General features: G+C 46.9%; 1 protein-coding gene across 4 annotated transcripts; it reads right to left on the reverse strand.

The window, feature by feature from the left end:
• Positions 1 to 67: 67 nt before the first annotated feature.
• GPR20 (G protein-coupled receptor 20) lies at positions 68 to 27,219 on the reverse strand. Of its 4 annotated transcripts, none has more exons than XM_088676041.1 (4): positions 26,851 to 27,219; positions 16,569 to 16,710; positions 12,998 to 13,245; positions 68 to 1,936 (listed from the first exon to the last, which is right to left on the reverse strand). In XM_088676041.1, the coding sequence occupies exon 4, from the start codon at positions 1,913 to 1,915 to the stop codon at positions 878 to 880; it is 1,038 nt and encodes a 345-aa protein (XP_088532167.1). In that variant the 5' UTR covers positions 1,916 to 1,936; positions 12,998 to 13,245; positions 16,569 to 16,710; positions 26,851 to 27,219; the 3' UTR covers positions 68 to 877. The 4 variants fall into 4 exon arrangements, with proteins under 4 accessions (XP_088532167.1, XP_088532165.1, XP_034981404.1 ...); XM_088676039.1 differs by lacking the exon at positions 16,569 to 16,710 and adding an exon at positions 21,642 to 21,851; XM_035125513.3 differs by lacking the exon at positions 16,569 to 16,710.
• Between the last annotated feature and the right edge of the window lie 771 nt (positions 27,220 to 27,990).

Consider the following 27,990-nt stretch of genomic DNA (forward strand, 5'->3'; position numbering starts at 1 on the left):
TATTGCTCTCATGGGTTTTTTTGCATTCCATTGGTATACACATTAATAATAATAATGCCACCACCAATTTCTCAAAATTGTTCATCTCCTTTATTATTATCCTTCAAAGTTCCAAATCATTGGTTGCTTACAGACAACATCCATTCTGATATATTTGTGCAAAGTTTGTCGGGTGGTGAGACCACAGTGACTGTTTATTGAGCATCCATTCTGATTTGTTTGTGAGGCGATTGTACAAACATCGCATAAAACCATTGTTATCTCACACTCTCCACTGCATTTTCCCATCAATCTCCTTATTGCATAAAACTAACGATTTTGGAGAGAAAAGTGGGTTTGCTGCATAAGAGTGCCAAATCAACTGAAATTTGCTGGTCCATGGCTGAATTCCACTTGAACATAGCAATAGTCTGGAAGCACCCATTGTTAACATTTCCTTCTGTCATAGTTGAAACTGTCTATAGCAGTGGCATCTGAACCCCCCCCCCAAAAAAAACAAACCCATAACACCCTTCTGTGTTTCAAGTTCTCTCCAAGTGATTGTGGAGAAGTGGACAGACCTGCCAAAATATGTAGCTGCGAGTGTCCTTTGCTCTGTGGTTCCCAGGTTGAGGGAGCTGGTGCTGCAAAGTCGGGATGCAGACTCCGTCCTGGGGTGCAAACCCAGGAACTGGCAATGAAGTGGAGACCTCACCATATAATTCCCACAAGAGAAAACCAGCCTGCCATTCTTGAACAGATGTGCCACTGGAGAACCCATGGAGTGTTGCTTCATATTTGATGAAGGTCAATGTGATGGTCTAAATTACTCTTAGGAAAGAGAATAGTGTCACATATTCTGACATTTACAACAATGTACATGGGGACGTACCAGTCTTTAGGAGCTTGCTGTACTTTTTGGTGAGGGCAGGGCCAAAGGGGTCCCTACAGCGTTTGAGAAGGCCATTATGGCATTTGAGCCCGAGCCCTTGTTTACGCTGATGATGTCTCCACTGGTCTGCTCAGGCTCAGACTTCCTGAAGATGTTCTTCATGGTTGACTGGAAGTTGTTGGTGACAAAGCAGTAGACGATGGGGTCCATGCAGCTGTTGAGGCTGCTCAAGGTGACGGTCACGTGGTAGACGACCAAGCTGATGTCATTGGGCATGGCCGGGTTGATGGAGATGGCCAGCTGGCGCACGTGGAAAGGAGTGAAGCAGATCATGAAGATGATGAGGACCGTGATGAGGAGCTGCACTGCCCTCATCCGCCTCTCGCGGCTCTGGTGCATGAGCGTCGGCTTGGAGAGGGCACACATGATCCTGGTGGTGAAGAAGGTGATGATGACAAGGGGGAAGAAGTACTCGCAGACCATGAGGGGCAAGATCTGGGCGATGCAGCACTCCGAGAACTGCATGGCCATGGTGAGGATGGAGAAGGTGACCACCGTGGCAAAGACCCAGATGAAAATGCAGATGCCTTTGGCGTAGTTGGGGTTCCTCCACCGGCGGGAGGCTTCCACCTGGACAATGGCCAGGTACCGGTCGATGCAGATGCAGGTGAGGAAGAGGATGCTGCAATACATGTTGACGAAGTAGGTGAAGATGTGGACCAGGGCGCACCTCTGGCAGTTCCTGGCGCTATAGTGCATAATGATCCGGATGGGCAAAGAGAAGCCGACCAGCAAGTCGGTGATGATCAGGTTGATGGTGTAGATCACCGAGGTGGTTTTCGTCTTGGTGCGGAAGCAAAAGACGTAGAGAGCCAAAGAGTTCAACACCACGCCCACCAGGAAAATGATGGCATTGATCACCACCAGCACTATCCACAGGGTATAAAACGTGTCCGACAGTTCTCCATCGAGGTGGACAAATTTGTTGAACAGGCTGTAAGTGGTGTAATTGGACGACGCTGTGGAGTCATTGGAGGGTGCCATGGTCGAGTGTTTTACAGGCACCTGCAAGACACCAAGCAAAGAGTTAATCTCAGTTTCACATTTGCACAGAACTGCAATGACAGTAATACATGTTGAATCCCATGATTCTTTTTCGAAGCTGGAGATGCAAGGGCTCAAAGCCTGGCCTGGCCCTGCCCTTATTTCCAGATATGTCTGGATGCTCAGTGGTGAGGGAAACGGCAATTTGAACATGCCCAGAGAAACCGCTGTTGCCATATTGTTCTTACAGGAAACAGGTTGCAGGGAAGCTCAAAACCAAGTCCTGACTGTGCAAGGACTCTGGGCCAGACTCCACACAGGCAATTGATCCGAACATGTTGTTTTGTGACCCAGCATAGGTCTTGGTGCAAAATCCCTCTACTTCCATGCGCAAGGCTTTCTGCCTGAATAACTGCATGATGTTCGTGTAAGGAACTTAAAAGGAAGAGGGTCAGTTGGGGAGAGTGAGAGATGTTCCTATTTTGATCTGAATTATGTTGGAGGCTACGTGCCAACCCAGAGACGGTGAAGATGTGGAGGTGCTCAGCTCCTGGCCTCTCCAGCTGCAAGGACCTTAAGTAGAAGCATCTGCCTGAAATCTCCAGCTGCCTATTGGACAACATTGGCCTAGATGGATTGATTATTAGACCACTCTGAGAATGGCAAAGGGCACAGTGGTTTCCTAACAACTCCCAGCTCCCTTAGCAAACTGCAGCTCCCAGAATTCTTTGGGAGAGGCCATGACTGTTTAAAGAGGTATCGAATTCAATGTATGGTGGGAACGTGGCCTCTGTGTAAGGCACCTTCCTACATTTCTGAGAAAGGAGAGATACAAAGACGCATTTTCCTGGCGTGAAAACCGAAAAGAGCGCAATTTAAACAAACCACCCGGATTAACATTTCTTGCTTCCTGCATCTCCCAAACTTGAACAAAAGTTGTTATTATTGCCTCTTCCTTGCTCCTGCTGCTGGGCAAAAAAAAATTCCCAACCCTGTTTAATTCTCCCAAACCTCTTGTGTTTAAACTTTCTCCCAGTGATTTATCATTTTATTTATAAATGAAGGGTTAAAAACTTTCTTTCTTTCAAACGGTTCGCTTTGTCTCTTGGCAAGTTCTCGCTCTGCTCCAGCTCAGATTGGCCAAATATGGTATTTTACTTTTGTGGAAAGTGAGAAGGGCTGGCTGTGCCTTCGGAGAGGGCTCCTCAAGTGCCCTGCTGAAGGCTGAGAGGCAGGAAGAGGCTGCTGTGAAGGGCAGAAGAGAGAGTCTCTGCATGAAACTGGGAGAAAGGACTCAGAGCCAGGCAGGGCAGAAAGGGGTGCTGCAACCGCCCTGAAAGAAGGCTGAGGGCAGGGGCGGATTTTGATAATGTGGCACACCCCGCAAGGAGAAAATTTGGTTCCCCCCCAAAAAAATTCTTATTTTCACCATAATTCCTTTGGGTACAGTTGCTTTTTTATGGATCTTCTCAGTAGGCAGCCATATAAATATGGGTTTTAAAAAAATATTATTTTGCACCCTTTCGGCTCAGCATCACTTTGACAATCTTTGCTTATTGACATCAGGAAGATGCCTTCATTGTACCCTCTTAGGCGCTTGCCTAAAACATTTTTGTTTAGAAAAGTCTACCCAGATGTTTAGAAAGGTGATGTGAGTTTTAATCTGGTTTTTTTTGTCTATTGTTAGTTTAACTTTTTGAAAATTGAAATATACCCGGAGTCCTGTAGGGAAATGAAATGCCCCCCCCCCAAACCTCAGGCTTTTATAGACATTATTTACACAATGAGTCCCATCTGGCTGATTCTGCTTCCCTCCTGGAGCCTGATTGGTCTTTTCCTCCAGGCCAATCTGTTGTTGCATTCTATGATCCTACCAGCCTTATAGGCTGATTAACTTCTTCCTGGAGCCTGATTGGTCTTCTCCTGCAAGCCAATCAGTTGTTGCATTCTGGGATCCTACTTGCCTATTGTTCTAGGATCCAAGCTTAGTACATAACAAAAGTCTTGTGTTGCGTTATTCTTGCTAAGTTTTCTTATAGATAACAGCATTGTTTTTATCTTTTTTTGTAAACCGCTTAGCAGGTTCCCCCCCCCCTTTTTAAAGTCAAGTGGTGTGTTCACATTTTATGAAACCAGCCAACAGTCTAGTGTTCAGTACAACTTATTACTAAACTGAAAACTATGGAGAGACCTGGTCTGAATAGAGATATTGGAATCTTGTCTCATTACACATGCTAAAGCTATTTTGGTCCTCTGCATACTGTCCCTTGCTTTTTCCTGTACGGCTAATTCATAGCTGCCAAGTTTTCCCTTTTCTCGTGAGGAAGCCTATTCAGCATAATGGAATTTCCCTTAAAAATAGGGAGAACTTGGCAGCTATGGCTAATTGCAGTCGTTATCAGTAATCAACAGGTTTACCATACCCATTGAGCCAATCACCCATCTCCTACTACCCTTCTGAGAAATACCCCACCCCACCCCCCATCATCTCACTATATATAAGGGTCTGGTGACTTCTGTTTCAGTGTATCTGAAGAAGTGTGCATGCACACAAAAGTTCATACCTAGAACAAACTTAGTTAGTCTTTAAGGTGCTACTAGACTATTTTTTTTTTATTCAGTTCACGGGAAGTGATAGTATCACTCTATTCTGCCTTAGTCAGACCACACCTGGAATACTGTGTCCAATTCAGGATACTGCAATCTAAGAAGGATGTTGACAAGCTGGGTCATGTGCAGAGGTGGGCAACCAATATGATCAAGGGTCTGGAACCAAGCCTTATGGGGAACAGTTGAAGGAGCTGAGTATGTTTATAATGATAATGATAATTTATTTATACCCCACCCATCTGGCCGGGTTCCCCCAGCCACTCTGGGTGGCTTCCAACAAAATATTAAAATACAGAAATCCATCAAACATTAAAAGCTTCCTTAAACAGGGCTGCCTTGAGATGCCTTCTAAAGGTCTGGTAGTTGTTGTTCTCTTTGACCTCTGGTGGGAGGGCATTCCACAGGGTGGGTGCCACTACCGAGAAGGCCCTCTGCCTGGTTCCCTGTAACTTGGCTTCTCGTAGCGAGGGAACTGCCAGAAGGCCCTCGGCGCTGGACCTCAGTTTAGCCTGGAAAAGAGACTGAGAGGAGATATGATGACCATCTTCAAATATCTCAAGGGCTGTCACATGGAAGATGGAGCAAGCTTGTTTTCTCCTGCTCTGGAGGGTAGGACCTGAGAACCAATGGCTTCAAGTGACAAGCATAGCTGCCAAGTTTTCCCTTTTCTCGTGAGGAAGCCTATTCAGCATAAGGGAATTTCCCTTAAAAAAAGGGATAACTTGGCAGCTATGGTGACAAGAGAGGAGATTTTGACTACCGGTAGATATATGGAAGAGATTTCTGGCAGTCAAAACTGTTTGACAGTGGAACAGACTCCCTTGGGAGGTTATGGACTCTCCTTCCTTGGAGGTTTTTAAGCAGAGGTTGGATGGCCATCTGACATGGATGCTTTAGTCGAGATTCCTGCATTGCAGGAGGTTGGACTAGATGACCCTGGGGGGTCCCTTCCAACTCTATGATTCCATGATTCAATCCATCAATCAAAATATCACAGAACTTGCTCCAGAACTTTCCCTGCGAAAACCCACTCTTTAAAGCTCAATTGGAGCAAACACAAATCTGTGGGGAAACCGGAATGGAAATTTGCTCCAATTCAGCTTCGAAGAGTAGCTTTTTGTGGGAAAAGCTCTGGTCAAATCAGCCCACATGCTCAGACATGGAACATTTCTCCTTGGAAATAGCAGGGCGAAAGCTAACTGTGGCTAAGCCCTTCTTGTTAGGTCGCACATTTGGGGTTGTTGTTGTTGTTGTTGTTGTTGTTGTTGTTGTTGTTGTTGTTTTTAATCTCCCAAGCTTTGCTTTCTCAGGGTACTTTTCCCTGCTAAAGTCACAGCGGCTAAAAATATTCCCTTGATTTGAATAGCTCTCTTAAAAGAGACACTGCGACGGGGCTGAGTGGAATTGGTTCCTCACTCGTCTCTATATTTATCTGCACACACACTTAAAGCCTCATAAAAAACATTTTATTGGGGAGGCTGGGACAATTATATTGTGTATATACACATCCCCTCAGCCCCCACACATAAACCCATCACAAGCTTCGGGAGGAAAAGTCAGATAGCAGCTCAGGGCCAAAACAAGACAGCCTCTAAATATGTCACATAGAGCTACAAATCTTGATTTTTTCCCCAAAAGTAGAGGGTGGGGTGGGGAGGGGCTGGGGGGCAGGAAAGGATCTTAATAGGGAACACGGTACACAGAGCAGAAGGAGACACATATCTCTTCCCAGCACAGTACAATTGATTTCAGTCCCCAAACCAGGCCAGGCACCAATGATGGTCACCAACTTGGATAGCTTTCAAGGAGGATTGGACAAATTCATACAGGAGAAAGCTATCGATGGCCACTTGCCAGGATGGCTGTGTTGTGCCTCCACTGCTGGAGGCAGCAATTTTTCTGAATACCAGTTGCTGGAAACCACAGGAGGGGAGAGGGCCCTTGTGCATGAATCCTGCTTGCTGGTTTTCAGCAGGCATCTGGCTGGCTCACTGGACTAGGTGGGACATTGATCTGCTCCAGCAGGTTTTTCTCGTGTTCTATGACTAGAATGGGTCCAGATCACCCATTTTATGCAGAAACACTTGGAACCTCACGGTCACCACCTACCGGAGCACCTTGCTCCCCCAAAGGGAGGTTGACCATTGGCCAATAGTACCCCATATCATGTGGCTCCAGGAAGGATTTCTTCAGGAAAGGTCTTACAGCCACCTTCTTAAAAGTGCGGAGGACCACACCATACCTCAAGAAGAGTTTGGATTTGATATCCCGCTTTATCACTACCCGAAGGAGTCTCAAAGCGGCTAACATTCTCCTTTCCCTTCTTCCCCCACAACAAACACTCTGTGAGGTGGGTGGGGCTGAGAGACTTCAGAGAAGTGTGACTAGCCCAAGGTCACCCAGCAGCTGCATGTGGAGGAGCGGAGATGCGAACCCGGTTCCCCAGATTACGAGTCTACCACTTTTAACCACTACACCACACTGGCTCTCAACAATGCACTGGCTGCCTCTTAGATCTGGGGGTGCTTAACAGGTGGTTGAGGTGTCACAAATGAGTTGTTGGCAGCAGGTGTGGTTTTAAAATGAGATTTCCCAAAGAAATGGTGCTTCTGGATTAAATGGGGGAGAGTGGGGAAATATGGATATAGGAAGTGGCCATGACTGTCTACACCAGGCATCCCCAAACTTGGCCCCCCAGATGTTTTGGGACTACAATTTCCATCATCCCTGACCACTGGTCCTGTTAGCTAGGGATGATGGGAGTTGTAGTCCCAAAACATCTGGAGGGCCGAGTTTGGGGATGCCTGGTCTATACTTACTGGCAGCAGCTCCCCAGGAATTTCAGACAGGGGAGATTGCCAGCCCTATCTGGAAATGCTGGGGATTGAACCTGGGGCATTTTGCATGCCAAGAAGATGTTGTACCATCAAGTGATGGCCCAGGAACATTTCTAAAAAATGGGGGGGGACTGTGCATGCTTGATGAACCCCCACAATGCACCCCTGGTTGTTCTTCTATGGCCAGATGGAATGAACCAGGATGGGGGAAAGGTTGCTCACTCAGGCAGGAAGCTACCCTCCACTAATCATCCTGTCAATGCTTTCAGGAGGCAGGGAATGAAGTTCATCCAAGCAGAAGAACTTTAAGCATCCAAGTCAAAGTGGGTGCCAACGATTCTATCTGTGAAGTACTGGGGGTAAGGAAGCCAGAACATTCTGCTGAGGGTTTGGGGAGTCAAATGTAAAAGACCCATCACTTACTCAGAATATCTCCACTAGATGGTATTCTGCAGATGCCACAATGCAGGGCCGGCTCTAGGGGTAGGCTGGGTGGCGTGGGGCGCCAGGTTGGCAGGGGGGCACTGCACGGTGAAGCCGCGCGGAAACCACGCTGTGCGCTGCACCTGCCCACCATCCGCGGGAAGAAACAGGACGGGGGCGCCGGAGCGATCCGCGCACCACGGTGCCAGGGCGCCCAACCCGCTTAAGACAGCCCTGCCACAATGACAGAAGAGCAATCTCTCTTTCCTGCTATTGGCACCATTTGTCGGTCGTTTCTTTTATTTGCTACATTCCCATCCCACTTTCCCTGCAAGAAGCTCAGGGCAGCTAGCATGGCTCTCCTCCATTTTACCCTCCCAACAACCCTGCGAGGTATGCCAAACTGAGAGGCGGTGGTGGGTCCAAGGTCACCCAGTGCCCTTCATTGTTGGAAGATTAAGTACACATAAAAGGAACTGGGGTTTGTTTGTTTTTTACGCAGTGCAGCAACTATGGGACTCCCTCCCCCAAGAGGCAGCGATGACCACCAGCTTGGATGGCTTTAAAAAGAGGATTGGACAAATTCATGGAGGAGGGGAGGGCAATTGATGCCTACAGGCCGCAATGGCTCTGCTCTGCTTCTGCGTACCAGCTGCTGGAAACCACAGAAGAGGAGAATGCTCTTGTGCTTGAATCCAGCTTGGTGGTTTCTCACAGGCATCTAGTTGCCCATGAATGCTGGACCAGCTGGGCCATTGGCCTCATCCAGCAGGCTCTCCTCATGTTCTTACATAGCACAAGATACTGAGACCCCATAAGAAAATAAGAGCCCTGATGAATCAGACCAGGAATCCCCAAACTGCGGCCCTCCAGATGTTTTGGCCTACAACTCCCATGATCCTTAGCTAACAGGACCAGTGGCCGGGGAAGATGGGAATTGTAGTCCAAAACATCTGGAGGGCCGAAGTTTGGGGACTCCTGAATCAGACCAAAGACCATTCCAGTTTAGCATCCTGATTCCTGCAGTGGCCATTCTTGACAGCCATCTGTCAAGAATGCTTTGATGGTGTTTCCTGCTTGGCAGGGGGTTGGACTGGATGGCCCTTGTGGTCTCTTCCAACTCTATGATTCTATGATTCAATCTCTTACCAAACACCAAACCCGTCTAAGCCGATGAGCATCGGTGCCACATCCTTTGGTACCGAATTCTGTAGTTTTACTATGCCAGGGGTCAGCAAACTTTTTCAGCTGGGGGCCGGTCCACTGTCCCTCAGACCTTGTGGTGGGGGGCGGACTATATTTTGGAGGGGGGGGGAATGAATGAATTCCTATGCCCCACAAATAACCCAGAGATGCATTTTAAATAAAAGGCCACATTCTACTCATGTAAAAACACGCTGATTCCCGGACAATCCGCAGGCCAGATTTAGAAGGCGATTGGGCCGGATCCAGCCCCCAGGCCTTAGTTTGCCTACCCATGAACTATGCGCTGCATAAAGAGATGGCTTCTTTTTTCCCCCTCCCCTGCATCTCCCACTATGCATAAGGAGAGCCCTCCTGCATCAGAATAAATCCAGCACCATCTTTCAACCATCAACAGGGCACGAAGGCCATCTCCCCAGAAATTTGGATGCAGGGAATCCCAGCCTCTTGACCAAGAGGTTCCATATACCAGTTAAGACTGAGCCACTGATGTTTCTCTGTCTTCACTTCGGACGGCGATGCAATGCTTAAATAATTTCCGCACTCCCAGTTTGATTCAACGGGGAGCGTGGCTTGTTGCCATATGGATGAGTTACCCAAATCCAGTTTTGAGCGCAGGGGGGGGGGGAGGAGGGATGTAGCCCCCACCCTCACACCAAACTACATCTGGTCTCCTTGAGTGCAACTAAAGGTGTTTATTCTAAGGACACAGTGGCAAATACATATACTGTAAACATCCTCTTGCCGTGCTAATCCCCGGACAGATGTACTATTTATGTAAAACTGTTAACTGCCTAATAAGGGTGAAATGACACCGTGGAAGATTTACAGGCACCACATGCACTCTCTCCCTCTTGGCTGGGCTTTGAGAGGACACTTTGCAGTTGCTGCAAGGCTGCTGACTTAAAGATACAAGGCTGCTGTGTTAAAAAACACAACAACACAAACATCAGCACCCGCAGGTTCCTCTGAGCTTGAACAGTTTCTGATGTACCCAAAGCTGATTGCCTGGGGGGCAAAGATGGAAAGATTTAGTTTTGGTTTTTTTAAAAGCATAACGGTTTATTAAAGCATAACAATTATTTCCACACCTTTAGTATCCATGATCATTGTACATTATTAATTTGACATTTACTGTTTACCATGGTTCGTTATTAATTCAACAAATTTACGAAAGAAAAAGAAAAAGAAAGAAAAAAGAAAAAAGAAGGAATAGAAAAGAGGGGGGGAAAGGACGAAGAGGAAGAAGTAAAAAAGAAAGAAAGAAGGAAAGAAAGAAAAAACAGTCAGTCCATCACATAACTATCCAAATTACATCAAATCCGTTGACTTCCCGTCTCCTTTATGTTATTCATGTACAAACATTCCTCATCGTATTCTTATTTTTTCCCCCTTTTTGTACATAATAAAAGATGGAAAGATTTAGAGCAGGCTAGCATTAATGGTGTGACCCTCCAAATCATATGCCTGCAACGGATCATGCCCCGACAGTCTCTCTGTTTGTCTAGTCCCAGGCAGGACCAAGATCTGCCTCGCCCAGTGCCTGCACACCGGGTGCCCAGGAAAGGTCCCAACAAGGCATGTGCTAAAAACCCATTGCTGGGCGCTTGAGGGCAAAAAGACAATCCCAAAGGCCAAAGATGGAAGATCTCAAAAGCACCCAAGTACAGGTATTTGGAGGAGGGGGGTGGGATTCCAGCTTCTGCTCCTCCTCTTCCTCCTCTCTTACAGCAGCCGCAGCATCAGAACCCAAGCTTCCAGGAAACGCCATGGATTTAGACAGCTGGCACCTTCCTGTATTACTAATATTATTCAATTGACATTCATAGCCTTCAAAGAACTCCAGGATGTAGGTATGGATTCCCCCCACTAAATAATCACAATTGCCTTTCTAGTTGCTAAGTTGGACTGCCTCCAATGAGCTTCATGGCTGGGTGGGGTTGTGCTCAGTAGTGGTTAAGAGGGGTGGACTCGTAATCTGGTGAACTGGGTTCGCTTCCCCGCTCCTCCACATGCAGCTGCTGGGTGACCTTGGGGTAGTCACACTTCTCTGATGTCTCTCAGCCCCACCCACCTCACAGAGTGTTCGTTGTGGGGGAGGAAGGGAAAGGAGAATGTTAGCCACTTTGAGACTCCTTTGGGCAGTGATAAAGCGGGATATCAAATCCAAACTCCTCCTCCTCCTCCTCCTCTTCTTCTTCAGGTGAGGAGCCACCAGCATGTGTTTGCGTACGTTGGGGAGGGAACCTTGGAAGGTGACTCGGAAACTACAACTAACCCAGAATGCAGCAGCAAGACTGGTGACTGTGAGCGGTTGCCGGGACCATATCACACTGGATCTAAAGGATCTTCACTGACTCCCTGTATGTTTCTGAGCACAATTCAAAGTGTTGGTGCTGACCTTTAAAGCCCTGAACGGCCTCGGCCCAGTATACCTGAAGGAGCGTCTCCGCCCCCCATTGTTCAGCCTGGACACTGAGGTCCAGCTCCGAGGGTCTTCTTCTGGTTCTCTCACCGTGAGAAGTGAAGCTAAAGGGAACCAGGCAAAGGGCCTTCTTGGCGGTAGAGCCCTCCCATCAGATGTCAAGGAGATAAAAAACTACACACGTTTTAGAAGACATTTGAAGGCAGTCCTGTATTAGGGATTTTTTTACGTTTGACGTTTTATTATGTTTTTATATTCTGCTGGAAGCTGCCCAGAGTGGCTGGGGAAACCCAGCCAAATGGGTGGAGTAATAATAATAATAATAATAATAATAATAATAATAATAATAATAATAATATGCAATTTCTCCTCCACATGCAGGTGCAAGGCTGTTCTAGAAGCTGCTGTCCTCTTTGCAACTCTAAACCATCTTCCTTGCATGACCCACCTGGTTGGGTCCCTGATTGGCTCGTGGATGGAGGATCTGCACAAAAACTTACTTCCGGTTTCTGGTTGGCTCCCCACAGAAAGTTTTGCTAAGGGATACTGAAGGGGAGCTGCTGGCATGGGGACCAGGGTTTAAAAAGGGTCTTGCACACAGGCTGTGTTATGATGATGCTTCTTGTCAAGGTGAGCGGTTTGTGGAGTCCCTGGGAGCTTCACATGGGATTCTAGAAGTGATTCGACACACATAGGCTACTGTGGATAAAGAATTGAAAGAACTTGGAAGGGATCCCAAGGGTCATCTAGTCCAGCCCCCTGCAATGCAGGAATGTCAACTAAAGCATCCATGACAGATGGCCATCCAATCTCTGCTTTAAAACATCAAAGAAGGAGAGTCCACAACCTCCAGAGGAAGGTTGTCTCATCCTGAGTCAAACCATTAGCCCCCACTAGTCTGCCGTGACTTGCAGAACCTCTTTTTTCAGCTAGAGATGGGGAAGAAATTTGGTTTACCTGATTTGCACATCCTGAAATACCTTTTTGCATGTGGCTTTCACTAATATAATACATTTTTGCATATTGCTATTGCTAACATAATGCATTGTTTTTGCATATACCCCTGTTATACACATTTTGGAGCTGGGGAACTGCGCTGGAAAATTTGGAGAAATGTGGAAGCTGGGTATTGCTTCAGCTAATAACCAAATACTGGCGACGTTCATTTTGCATTATTATATATCTATTGTAAGTTGAACACACGTATACCCTGGCCAGTTTAAGGGGGGAAAGTAGCAACAAATCAAAATGTAAATTAAAAAAAATAAATCTAAACATTATATATTTTTCTTTGGGGGGGGCGGAATGTCAAATTAAAACCAGAAGTCATTTCTTAAATGGGAAACAGAAAGCAAGAGGGATAGACAGTTGAGGTCTCTGACCAGGGTCAGATGAGGACATCCTTTCCCCCCAACCAAAGGATTCTGGGAACTGTAGTTTACCCCCACAAAGCTGCAGCTCTCAGCACTAACTACAGCTCCCAGGGTTCTTTGGGGTGAGGAGATGTGTATTTTAAAAGTCCAGTGTCCATGCAGTCTGGGCTGCGGAGAAGCAGAGACAGTGAAAACAAGAATAAAATCTTACCTATGGAATCGGTGCTTTTCATTCAAGATGCTTGGGAGTTATTCCGAATGGAAAGTAATGACTCCAGAAGAAGAACAGTTCCCTCCTCTCCTTTCTTTCTTTCTTTCTTTCTTTCTTTCTTTCTTTCTTTCTTTCTTTCTTTCTTTCTTTCTTTCTTTCTTTCTTTCTTTCTTTCTTTCTCCCTCCTCCTTCTAAATATAGTGTTGGACGCAAAGACAGGCAGCAGAGTGTGGAATAGGCACTAGAAACTGAAAAGAGAGAGAGGGAAAAAAATGAAACTCCTTGTCTTCTGCCTGTACTCCAAACTGCTTTGCAAGCTCCTGGCTTGCTGCCTCAAATCTCTTGGAAATTTATGAAGTGGCGTGGAACTTGCTGAGTATTTAAGCCTTGCAGGGTGGCTTTATTTATTTATTTATTCCGTACTGAGGTGGGGGGGGGAAGGAACCCTCTGTGTCCCTTTGCTTCTGAGCAAATATTCTGAAGGTGCCATAGAGAGATGCAGAGAGATAGGAAGTTAAAACCCAATAAGCATTAATCTAGAATCCAAACACACACACACACACACACACACACACAGAGAGAGAGAGAGAGAGAGAGAGAGAGAGAGAGAGAGAGAGAGAGAGAGAGGCAAGGCTTAAAAATCTATATTCCAGCAGCACAAAGGTGACTGGAAAAGAAGAATGTGCTTCTGGTTTTTCTGAATGGGCGAGTGAGACAGGACTGGGAGAGGGTTCTTTAACCAAGGGGGCCACCACTAAAAAGGCTTCTGTTCTGGAAGAACTGAAGTGAATCTCATCTCAGATGGTGGTATTATATTTACTTTTATTTATAAACTGCCCTATACCTGGAGGTCTCAGGGCAGTCCACATAAAAATATCACAGTACGGTATATAAAAAAGCAGCTCTCACTGCAGAGGGTATTTGGGGGAATATGTTCTCTCAACTATCCTGAATCCATCACATATTTCTTTTTTAAAGCAAACACTTTGAGTTTACCCTGGAAACTACCGTAAATGCTAACCAGTGGGATTCTTTAAAAACTGATGCCATGCATGCTCAGTTCAGCATGAGAGCCATTTTGTCAAATTGCTGCAAGTCACATCACTTACATTTAAAGCACATTTATGGTGCTTTTACAGTCCTGGCTTTCCCCAAAGAATCCTGGGAGCTGCAATTTATCCTCCACACAGCTACAATTCCCAGTACCCTTAACAAACTAAAGCTCCCAGGACGTTTTGAGGGAAGCCATGTCCTTTAAATGGGTGTTGCCAAAGAGTTTTTAATAACAGTACTGTCTGTGCATTCACAAGCACTCTTAGACTCTCTCTCTCTCTCTCTCTCTCTCTCTCTCTCTCTCGTGTGTGTGTGTGTGTGTGTGTGTGTGTGTGACAGACTGTACCAATCAGTAATAACACAGTCCAAAGTTGACGTTGACTATTAGCCGAAACATGATTTTCAGACTTGGTTGAGTGCCCTGCCTAATGAGCACAGCAGCTCATTCCCAGTGGGCAATCATAGACTGCGCCCACAGGCAGCCGTCTCTCCTCCACCCTTTTCATGCCTCTCCTGGTGCCAGGAGACCAGGTGGGTACGGGAGGATGGGGAGACACCAATGACTCTTCACCAGACTGATTCATTTCTGTGTCTTCACTTCCCTCCTCTTCCTCGCCTGCTTCAGCCTCTGCCTCTGATTCTTGACTTCTCTCTGCCACAGCCTCTCCCTGCTCACTAAACCCTGTTACCCCTTCAGCTTCTGACACCTTCTCCTTGTCTTCTCCATCATTGTCATCCCAGCACCACTTCCCAGGCTCTGAACCTTCTTCCCTCGGGGTTCCCCAGCTGGTTCCTCCCAACTTTCCTCTGCATCCAACCAGTCCATGGCCGTATGCACCCCTTTCCAGGACAGATATATTTACTACCTCTGCAGCCAATGAAGTGACTGCTGTAAGCATCGCTGTATTGTAGGAAAGGAGCTTCAGTTTATTCCCTTTCTGGTCCATTATTCCTTTTCTGGTCCACCTGCTTTTGATGGAAAAAGGGAACAGCTGGACTTCATCAGTGCCACCCCCAAATCCTCTGATGATCTCTCCCAGTGGATTCATGTGTGTAGATCAGGGATGGGGAACCTGTGGCTCTTCAGCTCCAGCTCCCAGGCTGTGTGAGCAACTTGATGGTAGTCATATCACAGCAACATCTAGAGGTCCACATCCTGGATAGCTCAGTTGATTAGAGTGTGGTGCTGGTAATGTCAAGGTTGCAGGTTTGATCCCCATATGGGACAACTGCATATTCCTGCATTGATTCTTCCTCATTGTTGTTGTTTAGTCGTTTAGTCATGTCCGACTGTTCGTGACCCCATGCACCAGAACACGCCAGGCACTCCTGTCTTGCACTGCCTCCCGCAGTTTGGTCAAACTCATGTTCGTAGCTTCAAGAACATTGTCCAGCCATCTCGTCCTCTGTCGTCCTCTTCTCCTAGTGCCCTCCATCTTTCCCAACATCAGGGTCTTTTCCAGGGAGTCTTCTCTTCTCATGATGTGGCCAAAGTATTGGAGCCTCAGCTTCAGGATCTGTCCTTCCAGTGAGCACTCAGGGCTGATTTCCTTCAGAATGGATAGGTTTGATCTTCTTGCAGTCCATGGGACTCTCAAGAGTCTCCTCCAGCACCATAATTCAAAAGCATAAATTCTTCAACGATCAGCCTTCTTTATGGTCCAGCTCTCACTTCCATACATCACTACTGGGAAAACCATAGCTTTAACTATACGGACCTTTGTCGGCAAGGTGATGTCTCTGCTTTGTAAGATGCTGTCTAGGTTTGTCATCCCTTTTCTCCCAAGAAGCAGGGGTCTTTTAATTTAATTTAATTTAATTTAATTTAATTGATCCTCATGGTCCCTTCCAACTCTATGATTTCTGATTTAGTCTCTGGAAGTCCTTTTCTGCTTGCTGTGGGCATACCGTGTCCTATACTGTTCTGGATTTGGTCTACCTGTTAAGAGACGCACGCTTGCAGCCCTAGTCCAAATGCATTTTTATCTTTGCCAACTCTTCATTGGGACAGCGCCGGTGCTTAACCCTCCCCCCTCAACTTCTAGGCTTCTGCTGCAACTGTGACATTTCACCACAAGAGGGAGCTGCTGCCCCGCTGCTCTTGGGCACCGCCAGTGCGACTGGTGGGAAGGAGGTACTGCAGCTTCCCAAGCCACCCAGCTCTTGGGAGTTCTCAAGCTGCAGTTCCGTAGTGCTGTTCCCCCAGGTTACAATCCTGCACGGCTGTGTGAAAACAATGCAACCATGCGCATAGCCATGCAGCCCGGGGCCCTTTGCAAAGGTGTTATTAATATATGGAATCCATTGTCTCAAGTTATGGTGATGGTCCAACTTTATTCTTATTATTTAAGGATCTTTAAAAACCCTGCTCTTTACGGCTGAAGCAGAACAAATGGCAATTCACGGATAACCTGGATTGCTGTTCCGATTCAGCATTAAAGAGCAGTTTTTCCTAGGGAAGGTGGCAGGGCAGAAAGAAAAGAAAAAGCACTCAGATGCAGAGCTTGAAAATGTGGACCTGTGCTTAGAAAACACAGGGCAGAAGGTAAGTGTCCATGAGCCCGTAGTTGGGGACGAAGTCTTCCTTTTTTTGTATAAGCTTTCCAGGGGCAGACAGCTGGAGACAGGAAAAAGGTCATTTCTTCTGTCCTCCGTTTGCACTGGGAAATCAAGTGAGGACAGCGAAGCGCCTGGGGGCTGTTAGCACAAAATTAGTTCCAGTAGCAGCAATTTGATAAATGGATTTCCATGCATCGGAATTGGTTGGGTAAACAGACTCCGTCCTTAGCTGCCTCTGGAGCACATAGCAAGAGGGCGACCTCGGTGACACCAATTAAGATGAATGAGAGCCCCTGGGTTTCCTTCCGTGAGGAATGGACCACAACAACATCCCAGCCGGACGTATTTATGGCTCATCATAACGAAAAAGCAAGACGGAACTTGTGGGAATAAGTGACGCAACACCAGGGAAGGTGGCTGCCCAGCTTTGGACATTGCTGCAACAAACTGCTTCTGTAGGGTGTTAAGGGTTCCACAGAACGCTTTGCCATCCGGATCTCACAGAAGCTGAGAGTCAAGAGGTCGGTGGGCTATTTTGAATCAGGCACAACATTGTCTTCTTTATATTGAGTCAGGCCTGGGGAACTCAGGGCTGTTGGTGACTCTGCGAGATCTGACTTTCCAAGGTCTTGGAATAGAGTTTCTGGTTCCAGCCCCATAAAATAGTGTTGCGAGTCTGGGGGAATTCCATTGCTGAAGGAGCCAGGCAAGTTTCTTAGTGAGTTAACGGGTACTAAGTATGTTAGTAGAATAATAATAATAAATTTTTATTTATACCCCGCCCTTCCCAGTGCAGAAACCCGGGCTCAGGGCGGTTAACAACAAATTTAAAACACTTAATTGTAATACAACATAAAAGCAGCATAAAATACAGTATAAAAGGATGAATAACAATAAAATTCAAAAATCATTTTGGGGGAAATCCATCCAATAAACATTAGATAGTCACCAGGGCTAGCTGGCTAAATTAGTCCTACTTGGGCTAGCGAGGAGGCCAGGGGAGAATTACCTGTGGGGTCCCAGAGCGGATCATAAAAAGGGGGGAGGGGGGAAGAGACGGGGAATAAAAGTTCAGGCTGAGTTCAAATTAAAGGCCAGGCGGAATAGCTCTGTCTTACAGGCCCAGCGGAAGGTGATTAAATCCTGTAGGGCCCTAGTCTCATGGGACAGAACATTCCACCAGGTCGGAGCCATCACTGAAAAGGCCCTGGCCCTGGTGGAGGATAGTCTGACTTCCTTAGGGCCCGGGACCTCTAAACTATGGTTATTCATGGAGACCTTAAGATCCTCTGCAGGGCATACCAGGAGAGGTGGTCCCATAAATACGAGGGCCCTAAGCCACAAAGGGCTTTAAAGGTCAAAACCAGCACCTTGAACCTGACCCTATACTGCACCAGGAGCCAGTGCAACTGGTAGAGCACTGGGTGAATATGCTCCCATGGCAGAGACCCCGTGAGGAGCCTCGCTGCAGCATTCTGCACCCGCTGGAGTTTCTGGGACAGTTTCAAGGGCAGCCCCGTGTAGAGCGAGTTACAGTAGTCAAGCCTGGAGGTGACCGTTGCATGGATCACTGTGGCCAGATCGGGGCGGGAGAGGTAAGGGACCAGGGCAGGAGAGGTAAGGGTAAAGGAAGTTGCTTCGTGCCGGAGGGCAAATCATAGAAACACAGAGTTGGAAGAGACCACAAGGGCCATCCAGTCCAACCCCCTGCCAAGCAGGAAATGGATAGGGCCCAAATGGGTGGGCCCTCTTCCACACCTGGCTGGTGGTGAGAAAGATTAAAACCAGAATGTTATGTATGTGAGAGCTGGGCTAGAAGCTTGAGAGTGAGAGCCATGCTTGATTTCTGCTTGAAACTAAAGCTGTAGCTATGGGTGAAGCAAGACATGGGATGCTAATGTTGTGAGCCCCTCCATCATAGGCTCAGGTTGTATATCTGTGTAAATAAACCATATTATCGTAAAGAAACCACAGTCTCCGCTGCCCCCCATTCCAAGGAAATAGAACTTTACTTAAACACTTGGAACCTCTGGAATTTTGCAGCACTCAGAGATCAAGGTGGCGTGCAACAATATTCTGAGAGATGCTCCAGACTGAACATGGGACATTGTGCATGTGTATATTAGGAGATAATCAGGCTAAAATGTCCCAGGTGTCAGAAAAGGTTATTTATGTATGCAACAACTGTGGAGCGTGTTTTGTTAGCCCCAAAATGGAAAATGAGCGAGATCCCAACCAAAGAACTTAAGTTGACAGGATTTGCACAACTTACAGACTTAACATATAGAATAAGAGAAGAACAAGAAGAACATACGTTTAAAGAAGATTGGAAAACGTTTATTGAATATGCGGGAAATAGTTGTGTACAGTTGAAAACGCTGGTAGCATTAAGATAAATTCAACAGCGTGAATAAGTTTTGATGGATGCAAGAATGGAAAACCGGTTCGTATAATTTTCGTAATATATGCAGGGATTTAAGACATGTAAAACGAACCATGGAAAGAGAAGAAGGGAAGCCACTGATATCTTAAGGATGTAAAATGTGCATTTGAAATTGCAAACAAGAAAATTTAATAAAAACGATATTTAAAAAATCAGACTGAAATGCAGGCGCATTTTCATGTGGTATCTTTTAAAAAATTGCAGATTTTTGCAGACAAATGGAGACATGAATTTAACATGAAAAACTGGAGAAACTGGAATTAACAGATCCATCCATCTCTAGGATCCCTGGGATCCTAGAGGATCCATTTGTGACTATAATTATTCAGGTTTTCTGTGTCTGGGGAAAGTTTCTTAAGTTGCTACTGCCATCTCTTCCAGGTGGCTTGGAACCACCTGTCTGGTCCTGACTCAGCTGCCCATCCATTCCCTCCTAGATTTGAGCAGCCGCAAGGGATAAACATCAAGCATGTACAAAGTTGTCCAGTCCAGGTACCACGCCCACATCCCAAAGCTGTAACAGCTGAAACTCACGCAACACAATTCCAGATGCCTTTTGGGAAGGACCTGCTACAATTCTGGAATCCAGAGGCAAGTGATGTTATCCTCAAAAATGCCTTGCACACAATTCATGGTGGGGAAATGCCCCTTCAACTTCGATCTACACTTAGCTAGACCCCCTCCTGCCTGCCTTCTGGCTTCCAACCAGCCCAGGATGTGGCCTGGGCTGCCAGCGTCCTCCTCCCCAGTCTCAGCTGAACTCAGCAGGGAGAAAGATGGGGACAAAACCAGAGTTAGCTCTTGTTCCACCTACTGTGCTCCTCCTTGCCTTGTGCCCCATCAACGCCAACAGGCACCAGTCCCTGCTGCTGGGGACCTTCCTTCTCATTCTGCTTGAGTCTGGACTTCTGCCCCCAATATCCTGCCCTGGTGAAGACAGCACCACTGCCCCCATGTAGTCCTCCTGAAGTCCTTTAGAAAGGATTTGTGCACCCGGTGATGAACAGCTGCACAGCTTCAAGCTGGCTGTTGAGGCTCTGCCAAAGGAAGGCAGGATTCCCAGGCTATCATGCCTGACAGATGCCAAGCATGTGAGAGGAACGGCCACTCCTGATCGGCCCGCAGCTCCCAGGGCCGGGTGGGAACCGCCGAGGAGCCTTTGAGGGGCAGGAGCGAGCTGCTGCTGGAACGTGGCCGCAGGCAATAATAGCTTCCCAGAGAAATGACTGGTGGGGCTTAAAATACATTTCCCGCTGCTTGACTGAAACAAAGACCTATCCAGCAGTGTCTTGGAGATGTCATAAGGCTGTGTGTGTGTGTGAATGTGCCTTTCCCAGCCTGAGGACCACCTGGTCTAGGGACGTGGGTGGCGCTGTGGTCTAAACCAGTGTTTCTCAACCTTTTTTGGGCCAAGGCACACATGTTCCATGAAAAAAATCACGAGGCACACCACCATTAAAAAAGTTTAAAAAATTAACTCTGTGCCGCCCTATATTGACTATATAATTATGACTGTAAGAAACACTTGCCAATTGCTGTGTTGGTTGCAATCTCCTGTAATAAGGCTTCACAAGCCGCTGATTTCTCTGCCAGCACAATCCTTTGCTCAGCAAGTTTCAGGTTGAGCTCATCCAGCCAGCTTCTTTAAGTTTGTCTAAAACCACCCTCCCGTGGTGGTGGCTGTTGAGAGCTGCGCTCGCTCCGCGTCGTGACCCGGCCGGCTTCCTTTCTGGTGAGTCTGTGTTGCTTACTGGCGGCCGCCAGGCACGTGACAATGCAAATCGCCCTTCTCGTCGCTGCACGTCGCGGCACACCAGCCAGCGTCTCGCGGCACACTAGTGTGCCGCGGAACAGCGGTTGAGAAACGCTGGTCTAAACCACTAAGCCTCTTGGGCTTGCCAATTGGAAGGTCGGTGGTTCGAATCCCCATTGCTCTGTCCCAGCTCCTGCCAACCTAGCAGTTCGAAAACACACATAGTGCAAGTAAATAAATAAGTGCCACTGTGGCAGGAAGGTAAAAGGCATTTCCATGCGCTCTGGCATGGCACTCGTCACAGAGTCCCGTTGCACCAGAAGCATGCTGGCCACATCACCTGGAAATCTGTCTGTGGACAAACTCTGGCTCCTTTGGCCTGAAAAGCGAGATGAGCGCCACAACCCTATAGTTGCCTTTGACTGGATTTAACCGAATGTAACTTTTTTTTTAACCACCTGGTCTATTCATGCTGCTACATTTCAGGCAATAACCCATGTTGTACGCAGGGCTGATGTACTGGGTGAATTAATTGGTTCAATTAATCAATTGAAAGAAATGTGCTCTTGCTAGTTCCGCCACGCTCATAAGTTCAGGGTGGTGGTGGTGGACCAGAGGGGAAAGGCCAGCTCTGTGGTAGCCCTCAAGTTGTGGAATTCCCTCTCCACAGAGGTGAGTCTGGCTTCTTCACTATACAGCTGTCGACAAAAGCTGAAGGCCGACCTCTTCACATTGACACCTGATATATGTGTTTTCAGGGCCTGCCGTATTCAGCACCTCTGATGGGGAACAAGTCATGTCCACCTTTGGTTCCCCACTCTGCACTCAGCTCTCACCTGTGGCTCCTAGAAGCTGTCAGCGTACGGCAATGGCCACAATCCAGGAAATGGCTTCGACTGGCTGGCTAAACCAGGTGAGGGTAGCCGATGGGTCTCAAACCCTCGGTCAGTTAGGGACTTTCCTTGCGCGTGAAGACAGGCTCTGGCAGTTCGAACGGATGAGACCAATGGTGGGTCCATCGGTCAAGAAGGCATTTTCTACACGTGCTGTAGAGGGAAGTGAGGGGAAGATGGGGCTCATTCACTTGGGAAAGGATTCCATCTAGGAGAAGGAAAACTCTGAACCTCTAAACTTTCTCTGCCTTGTGGCAATACTCATTTGTGGGTAAACCCAGAGGAAAAATCTGTATGCACTGCCTTGTGGGACATCTTCAGGAGAAGAAAGAGCTAAAGCTGTGGAACTATGCCTGGTCAAGCACTTTGATTCCTTCACTCCTGTGGAGTGAAAAAATTTCATTTTTTCCTGTCCTGTGATGGGTTTTGAGGTAAGGAGCTTGGAGAAGAGCATGGGAATACTTTCAGAGGAGGATGGGACAAAGTGCTGGCCAGCCAGACCTCCAAATACAGAGCAAGCTGTTGAGTGTTGGGATACAATTCCATTCTTATTTCCTAGATAGTGCATACCAAGCCTAAAGAACCTGCAGCCCTTGAGAGGTTGCTGGTTTATAATTTCCAGTGCCGGATTTAGGGCAGTTTGGGCGGTTCCTCCACACAGAAGGCCAAGCTGAAGGGGTACAAAATTGAGAAGATCCATAGTGGAGAAGATCCATTCAGGGGCGCCAAATGTTGGCCTTGCATAGGGGCCAAAATTTGTATTATGAAAGATTACCTAAGCCCACCCCGTAACCTCTCATAATCCCTGACCCTTGCTACAAGGGCCTTCACTTCACCCAACCTCTTTGCAACAGAGTTAGTTCACACATTCAGATGTTGAGTCTACATGGACTGTGACCCCAAGTCACCATGTAGGTGCATTTGTGAACCAGAGATACTTAGTCACAAATGCCAGCCACGATCTCTGTGTGTAAGTAGGGCACACTCATGCGGTATTTCTCACATGATTATTCTATTTATCTATAAAACTTACTAGTCACTCCTCGGTTGCAAAAAAAGAAGATTAAGATGGGGGGGGGGGAACAGGCAACATAAGACAACCAGCCAGCGCACATACAATTGGGAAACAAACTCTTGCCAGAACGGTCTCTATCTGCCTAGTAAAGTTTATCTTGCGTTGACAGGTGTTTGTGGGAAGCCTTTTCACACTGTGGGGCACATTTCCACATTTCCCATTGGGAAACCTTTCAGGGGGCACTCATCAGTGGGGAGTGTGGCAAAAATGGGTGTGGTCTGACACACCACCATCCAGCCAAGCAAGAGTTTGAGTGTTGGAATTGTAGTAGCAAGGACCATTCAGTTAGTAACCAAAGGGTTAATTCTCTTGACAGTTACTCCACCAATGAAAGAGTGGCAGAGGTGTTGCTTAACAACCCACCAGAGTGCCATGATGCTCACTGAGGTAACATGTGCTCTGATTGGCTGTGTGGTACTGAGGGAGTTTTCCTCAGTATGTGTGGTTGAATGTCTTCCTGCTATGAACAAAGCCAGACCAGAACAAGGCCAGCCAGGTAGAAACCACTAGAGGGAAGTGTGGCACAGGGCCAGGGGTATGTGTGGGCTGGGCAGGGTCTCAAGGCCTGAATATATAGGTTTGGCAGGCAGTATTCTGAGTATGGGGACCCAGGTGGTGCTGTGGTTAAACCACTGAGCCTAGGGCTTGCTGATCAGAAGGTCGGCGGTTCGAATCCCTGTGACGGGGTGAGCTCCCGTTGCTTGGTCCCAGCTCCTGCCAACCTAGCAGTTCGAAAGCACGTCAAAATGCAAGTAGATAAATAGGAACCGCTACAGCGGGAAGGTAAACAGCGTTTCCATGTGCTGCTCTGGTTTGCCAGAAGCGGCTTTGTCATGCTGGCCGCATGACCTGGAAGCTATACGCCGGCTCCCTCGGCCAATAATGTGAGATGAGCGCGCAACCCCAGAGTCAGTCACGACTGGACCTAATGGTCAGGGGTCCCTTTACCTTTACCTTATTCCGAGTATAGATGAATATCAATAGGCAAGGAGTTCCCAAGTGTAGGTCCTGCTACACTACACGACTGAGTTTTTACAAATGCAGAATGGGTTTTTTGTTAGGGCTACCATTCCCCGACATTCCCGGGATTTCAAAGGCGGAAGTGACGTCCGGGGGGACGTCTGATTTGTCCTGCATCTTCGGCACCTAAACTGAAAAATCGCAGGTCTTCCTACTTCCAACTTTTGGGATGTCCTGGTTTTTACTTTTTGAAATATTGCAACTTATCTTATGTGTCGCCTGTAATGACGATGGTAACAACCACCAACAGCAGCTGGTTTCTTTTTAACTTTTTTGCCAGCGACCTAGCGAATGCTGTTTTATTCTGAATTGTTATTGAATACTGCCCTGTTGTTGCATAGGAATAGTGGTATAGAAATAGGGAAATAATGAAATAAATGAACTTAAAGAAAAGCCATAAAGAGTACTCAGACTTCCTCAGACGCCTTCAGCCCAGAGTGTCGAATGTAACACCTGGAGTGTATAAGCCAGATTCTGCTTAATCTTCTAGTCAACGGACACCAACTATCTTCTAATTTTTACAGGAGTGTTAAGGTTTGTTTGCAGCAAATGAATGAGAAAGAGTTTTCTGGGACGTTAAAGAGCAAACTATTTATTATAGCATGAGTATTCACCTTTTGCAGTCCACCGGACGCACAGGGCGTTATCCTGAGTCATAAGAATGTAAAACACATGGGTTGGGGGGGGCGGGCGGGAGGAGGAGGAGGAGCGGTTGTAAAAAGTGAGGTCAGAGCGAAATGAAATCCAAAACAGGGATGTGTACATACTTAGCAATTGTAATTCACAAAACAGTTCCTCTTGACTAAGGCATCCTAGTGTTGGTAAGCCTATATGCTCATATTATGTGCTTTAAAAAATCATTTCTTTTGGCTCAGTCCATGAGTGTATTATTATTATTATTATTATTATTATTATTATTATTATTACTATTATGTTTATACCATCCTATACCCATAGATCTCAGGGTGGTTAACACACAGAACTCCAATATAATAAAAACAAGATATATTAAAAACAAAAACAGAAACAACCCCCAAATCCCCACTTCCACAATGTCTCAGGGTCCAGGTAGGTTTATATGGAGAAAGATGGTCCTTAAGATATTGCGGTCTTGAGCTGTAGGCTTGATATAGGCTTATCTAAGCAAAAATGTTTTGAATAGGTGCCAAAAACAGCACAGTGAAGGCTCCTGCCTGATATCAATAGGCAGGGAGTTCCAGAAGTGCAGAAACGCTCGATGTATTGTAATTCACATTTTACACCCCCGCAACCCATAACCCAGGAGAACGCGCTATGGATCTGGTGGGTTGTAGGCCATGAAAGCTTATGCCACGATATAGAATCATAGAATCGTAGAGTTGGAAGAGACCACAAGGGCCATCCAGTCCAACCCCCTGCCGAGCAGGAAACACCATCAAAGCATTCTTGACATATGCCTGTCAAGCCTCTGCTTAAAGACCTCCAAAGAAGGAGACTCCACCACACTCCTTGGCAGCAAATTCCACTGCCGAACAGCTCTTACTGTCAGGAAGTTCTTCCTAATGTTTAGGTGGAATCTTCTTAAACAGAGAGATATATTTATCTCTCTCTTTTCGCAATATATTTATCTTTAACCTTCTGCAAGACTCTTTGTCCTTCTTCTTGCGCTAACAGCAGCAATGATAAAAATTGCAATCCGTTCACAATTCCTTTTCACTGAAAAAAAACCTTCTTATGAGACCAAGAAGCAACCGCAGTTCTTAAGCTGAATTGATTTAGGAATTAGGGCACAAGACATGGCGGTGTTCTCCTCATTGCACTTTCTCATAATCTACAGTAATCTCCAACAACTTTCTGCTTGAGTAAATCTTTTCCACTCCACTGTGCACAGAGCACGTTTAATGGATGCAACACAGCTTTGCTGTCTCACACACCGGTGGCTTAGTGATTCTGATACCTTCCTACTAGTCCTTCGTACCTTAAACGATGAAAATACATAGCAGAGTATGGGGGCCTCCAGACTGTCAGTATTTCACAGAAAGCTCAGTTGGTCGAGCACGAGACTCTTCATCTTGGGATCGTGAGTTCGAGTCCCACATTGGGCAAAATATTCCTGCATTGCAGGGGGCAAGATGATCCTTGTGGTCCCTTCTGACTTTGCAATTTTACAATTCTATGAAAAGCACACCAGGAAATGTATGTTTGTGGCACGCTCTGTCACCCTGGGGCAACACATACCCTTTTAAAAAATAAACTGACTTTCAGCAGTTTAGAAATTGATGGGGAACTGCACTGGGAAATGTGGGGTGCATGAGTGACCAATTGTAGGATTGGGGTTCCAATGGTCATCTAGTCAAACCCTCTTGCAGAGCAGGAATCTCAGCTAAAGACACCCTGACAGATGGCCATCCAATCTCTCAAATGAAAGTAATTTAAAACAACTGCTGTTGAGGCATTTCATCATTCTGAATCGGCTAAACAGAGCCAGGCAGAGGATGATGACGGTGTGTGTGTGTGTGTGTGTGTGTGTGTGTGTGTGTGTGTGTGTGTCCCCTTCTTAGGCACCCCGTAGGCCTAAGAAGAACCTCGCTGGATCAGACCAAGGTCCCATCCAGTCCAGCGCTCTGTTCTGATGGCAGCCAACCAGAAGCCCCCGAAGGAATCCCGCAAGCAGAAACATAGCACCACAGTACTTCCCCCACCTGTGATTCCCAGCAACTGTTGCTCAGGGGCTTATTGCCTCCGACAGTGGACTAGCCATCTTTGATAGCCTTATCCTCCGTTTTTCGGTCTGACCCTCTTTCAAAGGCCATTGCTGCCTCTTGTGGAAGCGAACTCTGCCGTTTAGCAAACCAGGATGAGCACAGGATGAATGCCTCTCGCCCTTGCCATCTGCCCATGAACAAATCACGACAAATGCCCGGTAAAGACCCGTTAGAATGGAACCACCACGAAAGCAAGCATATCAGCATGAACACTCAAGAAACAAGTTTTCTGGTGCAGCCACTAATCTCTCTCTTTTTCCCCTCTTGCAAACCCTGTCCCCACATGCTATCCAGAAAAGATCGCAGTCCTTACCTGTCTATTCAGCTTGATGGAGAAAGCTTCGCCCCTGCTTCCAGATCCCTGAGTCAGCCCGGCAGCGGTCCCCTGTTACTCTAGAGTGCCAACTCAATCCCGCAGCAGCAGCAGCCAGACTTCTTTGGTTTACTTTGACATTGACGTCAGAGTCCTTTTTCTAGCCTCCAAAAAAACTTTGGCAAAAGGAAGGGAGGGAGGAATAAATATCCCTGCTGCAGAACCGCCTTTACGACGGGGAGAGACGTTCGGCCATGTGGGGGCATTTCCAGAAAGCAGCATGTGTAATCTCTCATGCAAAGGGTTTTTATTTATTTATCCTGTGCCCTGTTAGGCAGGGAAGTCAGGAGCAGCTTAGAATGGGCTCCCTGGGCAGATTCCAGGCCCTGATTAGCCGGGGACCTGCTTAGTTTTAGCACAGTAACAGCTTTGTGCTGTTAGCAGGTCTTTTTTATGGCAATGCATCTCAAAAATGCATCACGTCAGAAAATATGGAGAGCGTAGTCCCGGAAATGGCGGAGGAATGGGCAACCCAAATGATCGGGATCTTGGAATAGCTTCCTTATGAGGAAAGGCTAACACCTTTGGTTTTTTAAATAGTTATTATGGGGCAGAGGGAATGCCTGAGGCTGCAATCTTCTTCTTCTTCTTCTTCTTCTTCTTCTTCTTCTTCTTCTTCTTCTTCTTCTTCTTCTTCTTCTTCTTCTTCTTCTTCTTCTTCTTCTTCTTCTTCTTCTTCTCCTCCTCCTCCTCCTCCTCCTCCTCCTCCTCCTCCTTCTCCTCCTCCTTCTCCTCCTCCTTCTCCTCCTCCTCCTCCTCCTTCTTCTTCTTCCTCGGCGATCCCTTGTGGGGACATAGGTTTTCCAGGTGGGAGTTGATCACGGTGTGGATTTGCCAAGCGTGCCTTCCTCTTAGCACGTTTCTCCCTTTCGTCCTGAGTTCGAGTGTCTTCAAAGCCCATGACACCTTTGGTAAAGGCTGTTCTCCAACTGGAGTGCTCGCAGGCCAGTGTTTCCCAATTGTTGGTGTTTATACTATGTTTTTATACTATATACTATATTTTTAAAGATTTGCCTTGAGACAGTCTTTAAACCTCTTTTGTTGACCACCAACATTACGCTTTCCATTTTGAAGTTTGGA

Source organism: Zootoca vivipara, chromosome 8 (assembly GCF_965207765.1).
Source record: "Zootoca vivipara chromosome 8, rZooViv2.hap1.1, whole genome shotgun sequence".
Lineage (NCBI taxonomy): Eukaryota > Metazoa > Chordata > Lepidosauria > Squamata > Lacertidae > Zootoca > Zootoca vivipara.

Coding starts and splice junctions, on each gene's coding strand:
- GPR20 (XM_035125513.3), bottom strand. CDS start 1,915: ATGGCACCCTCCAATGACTCCACAGCGTCGTCCAATTACACCACTTAC.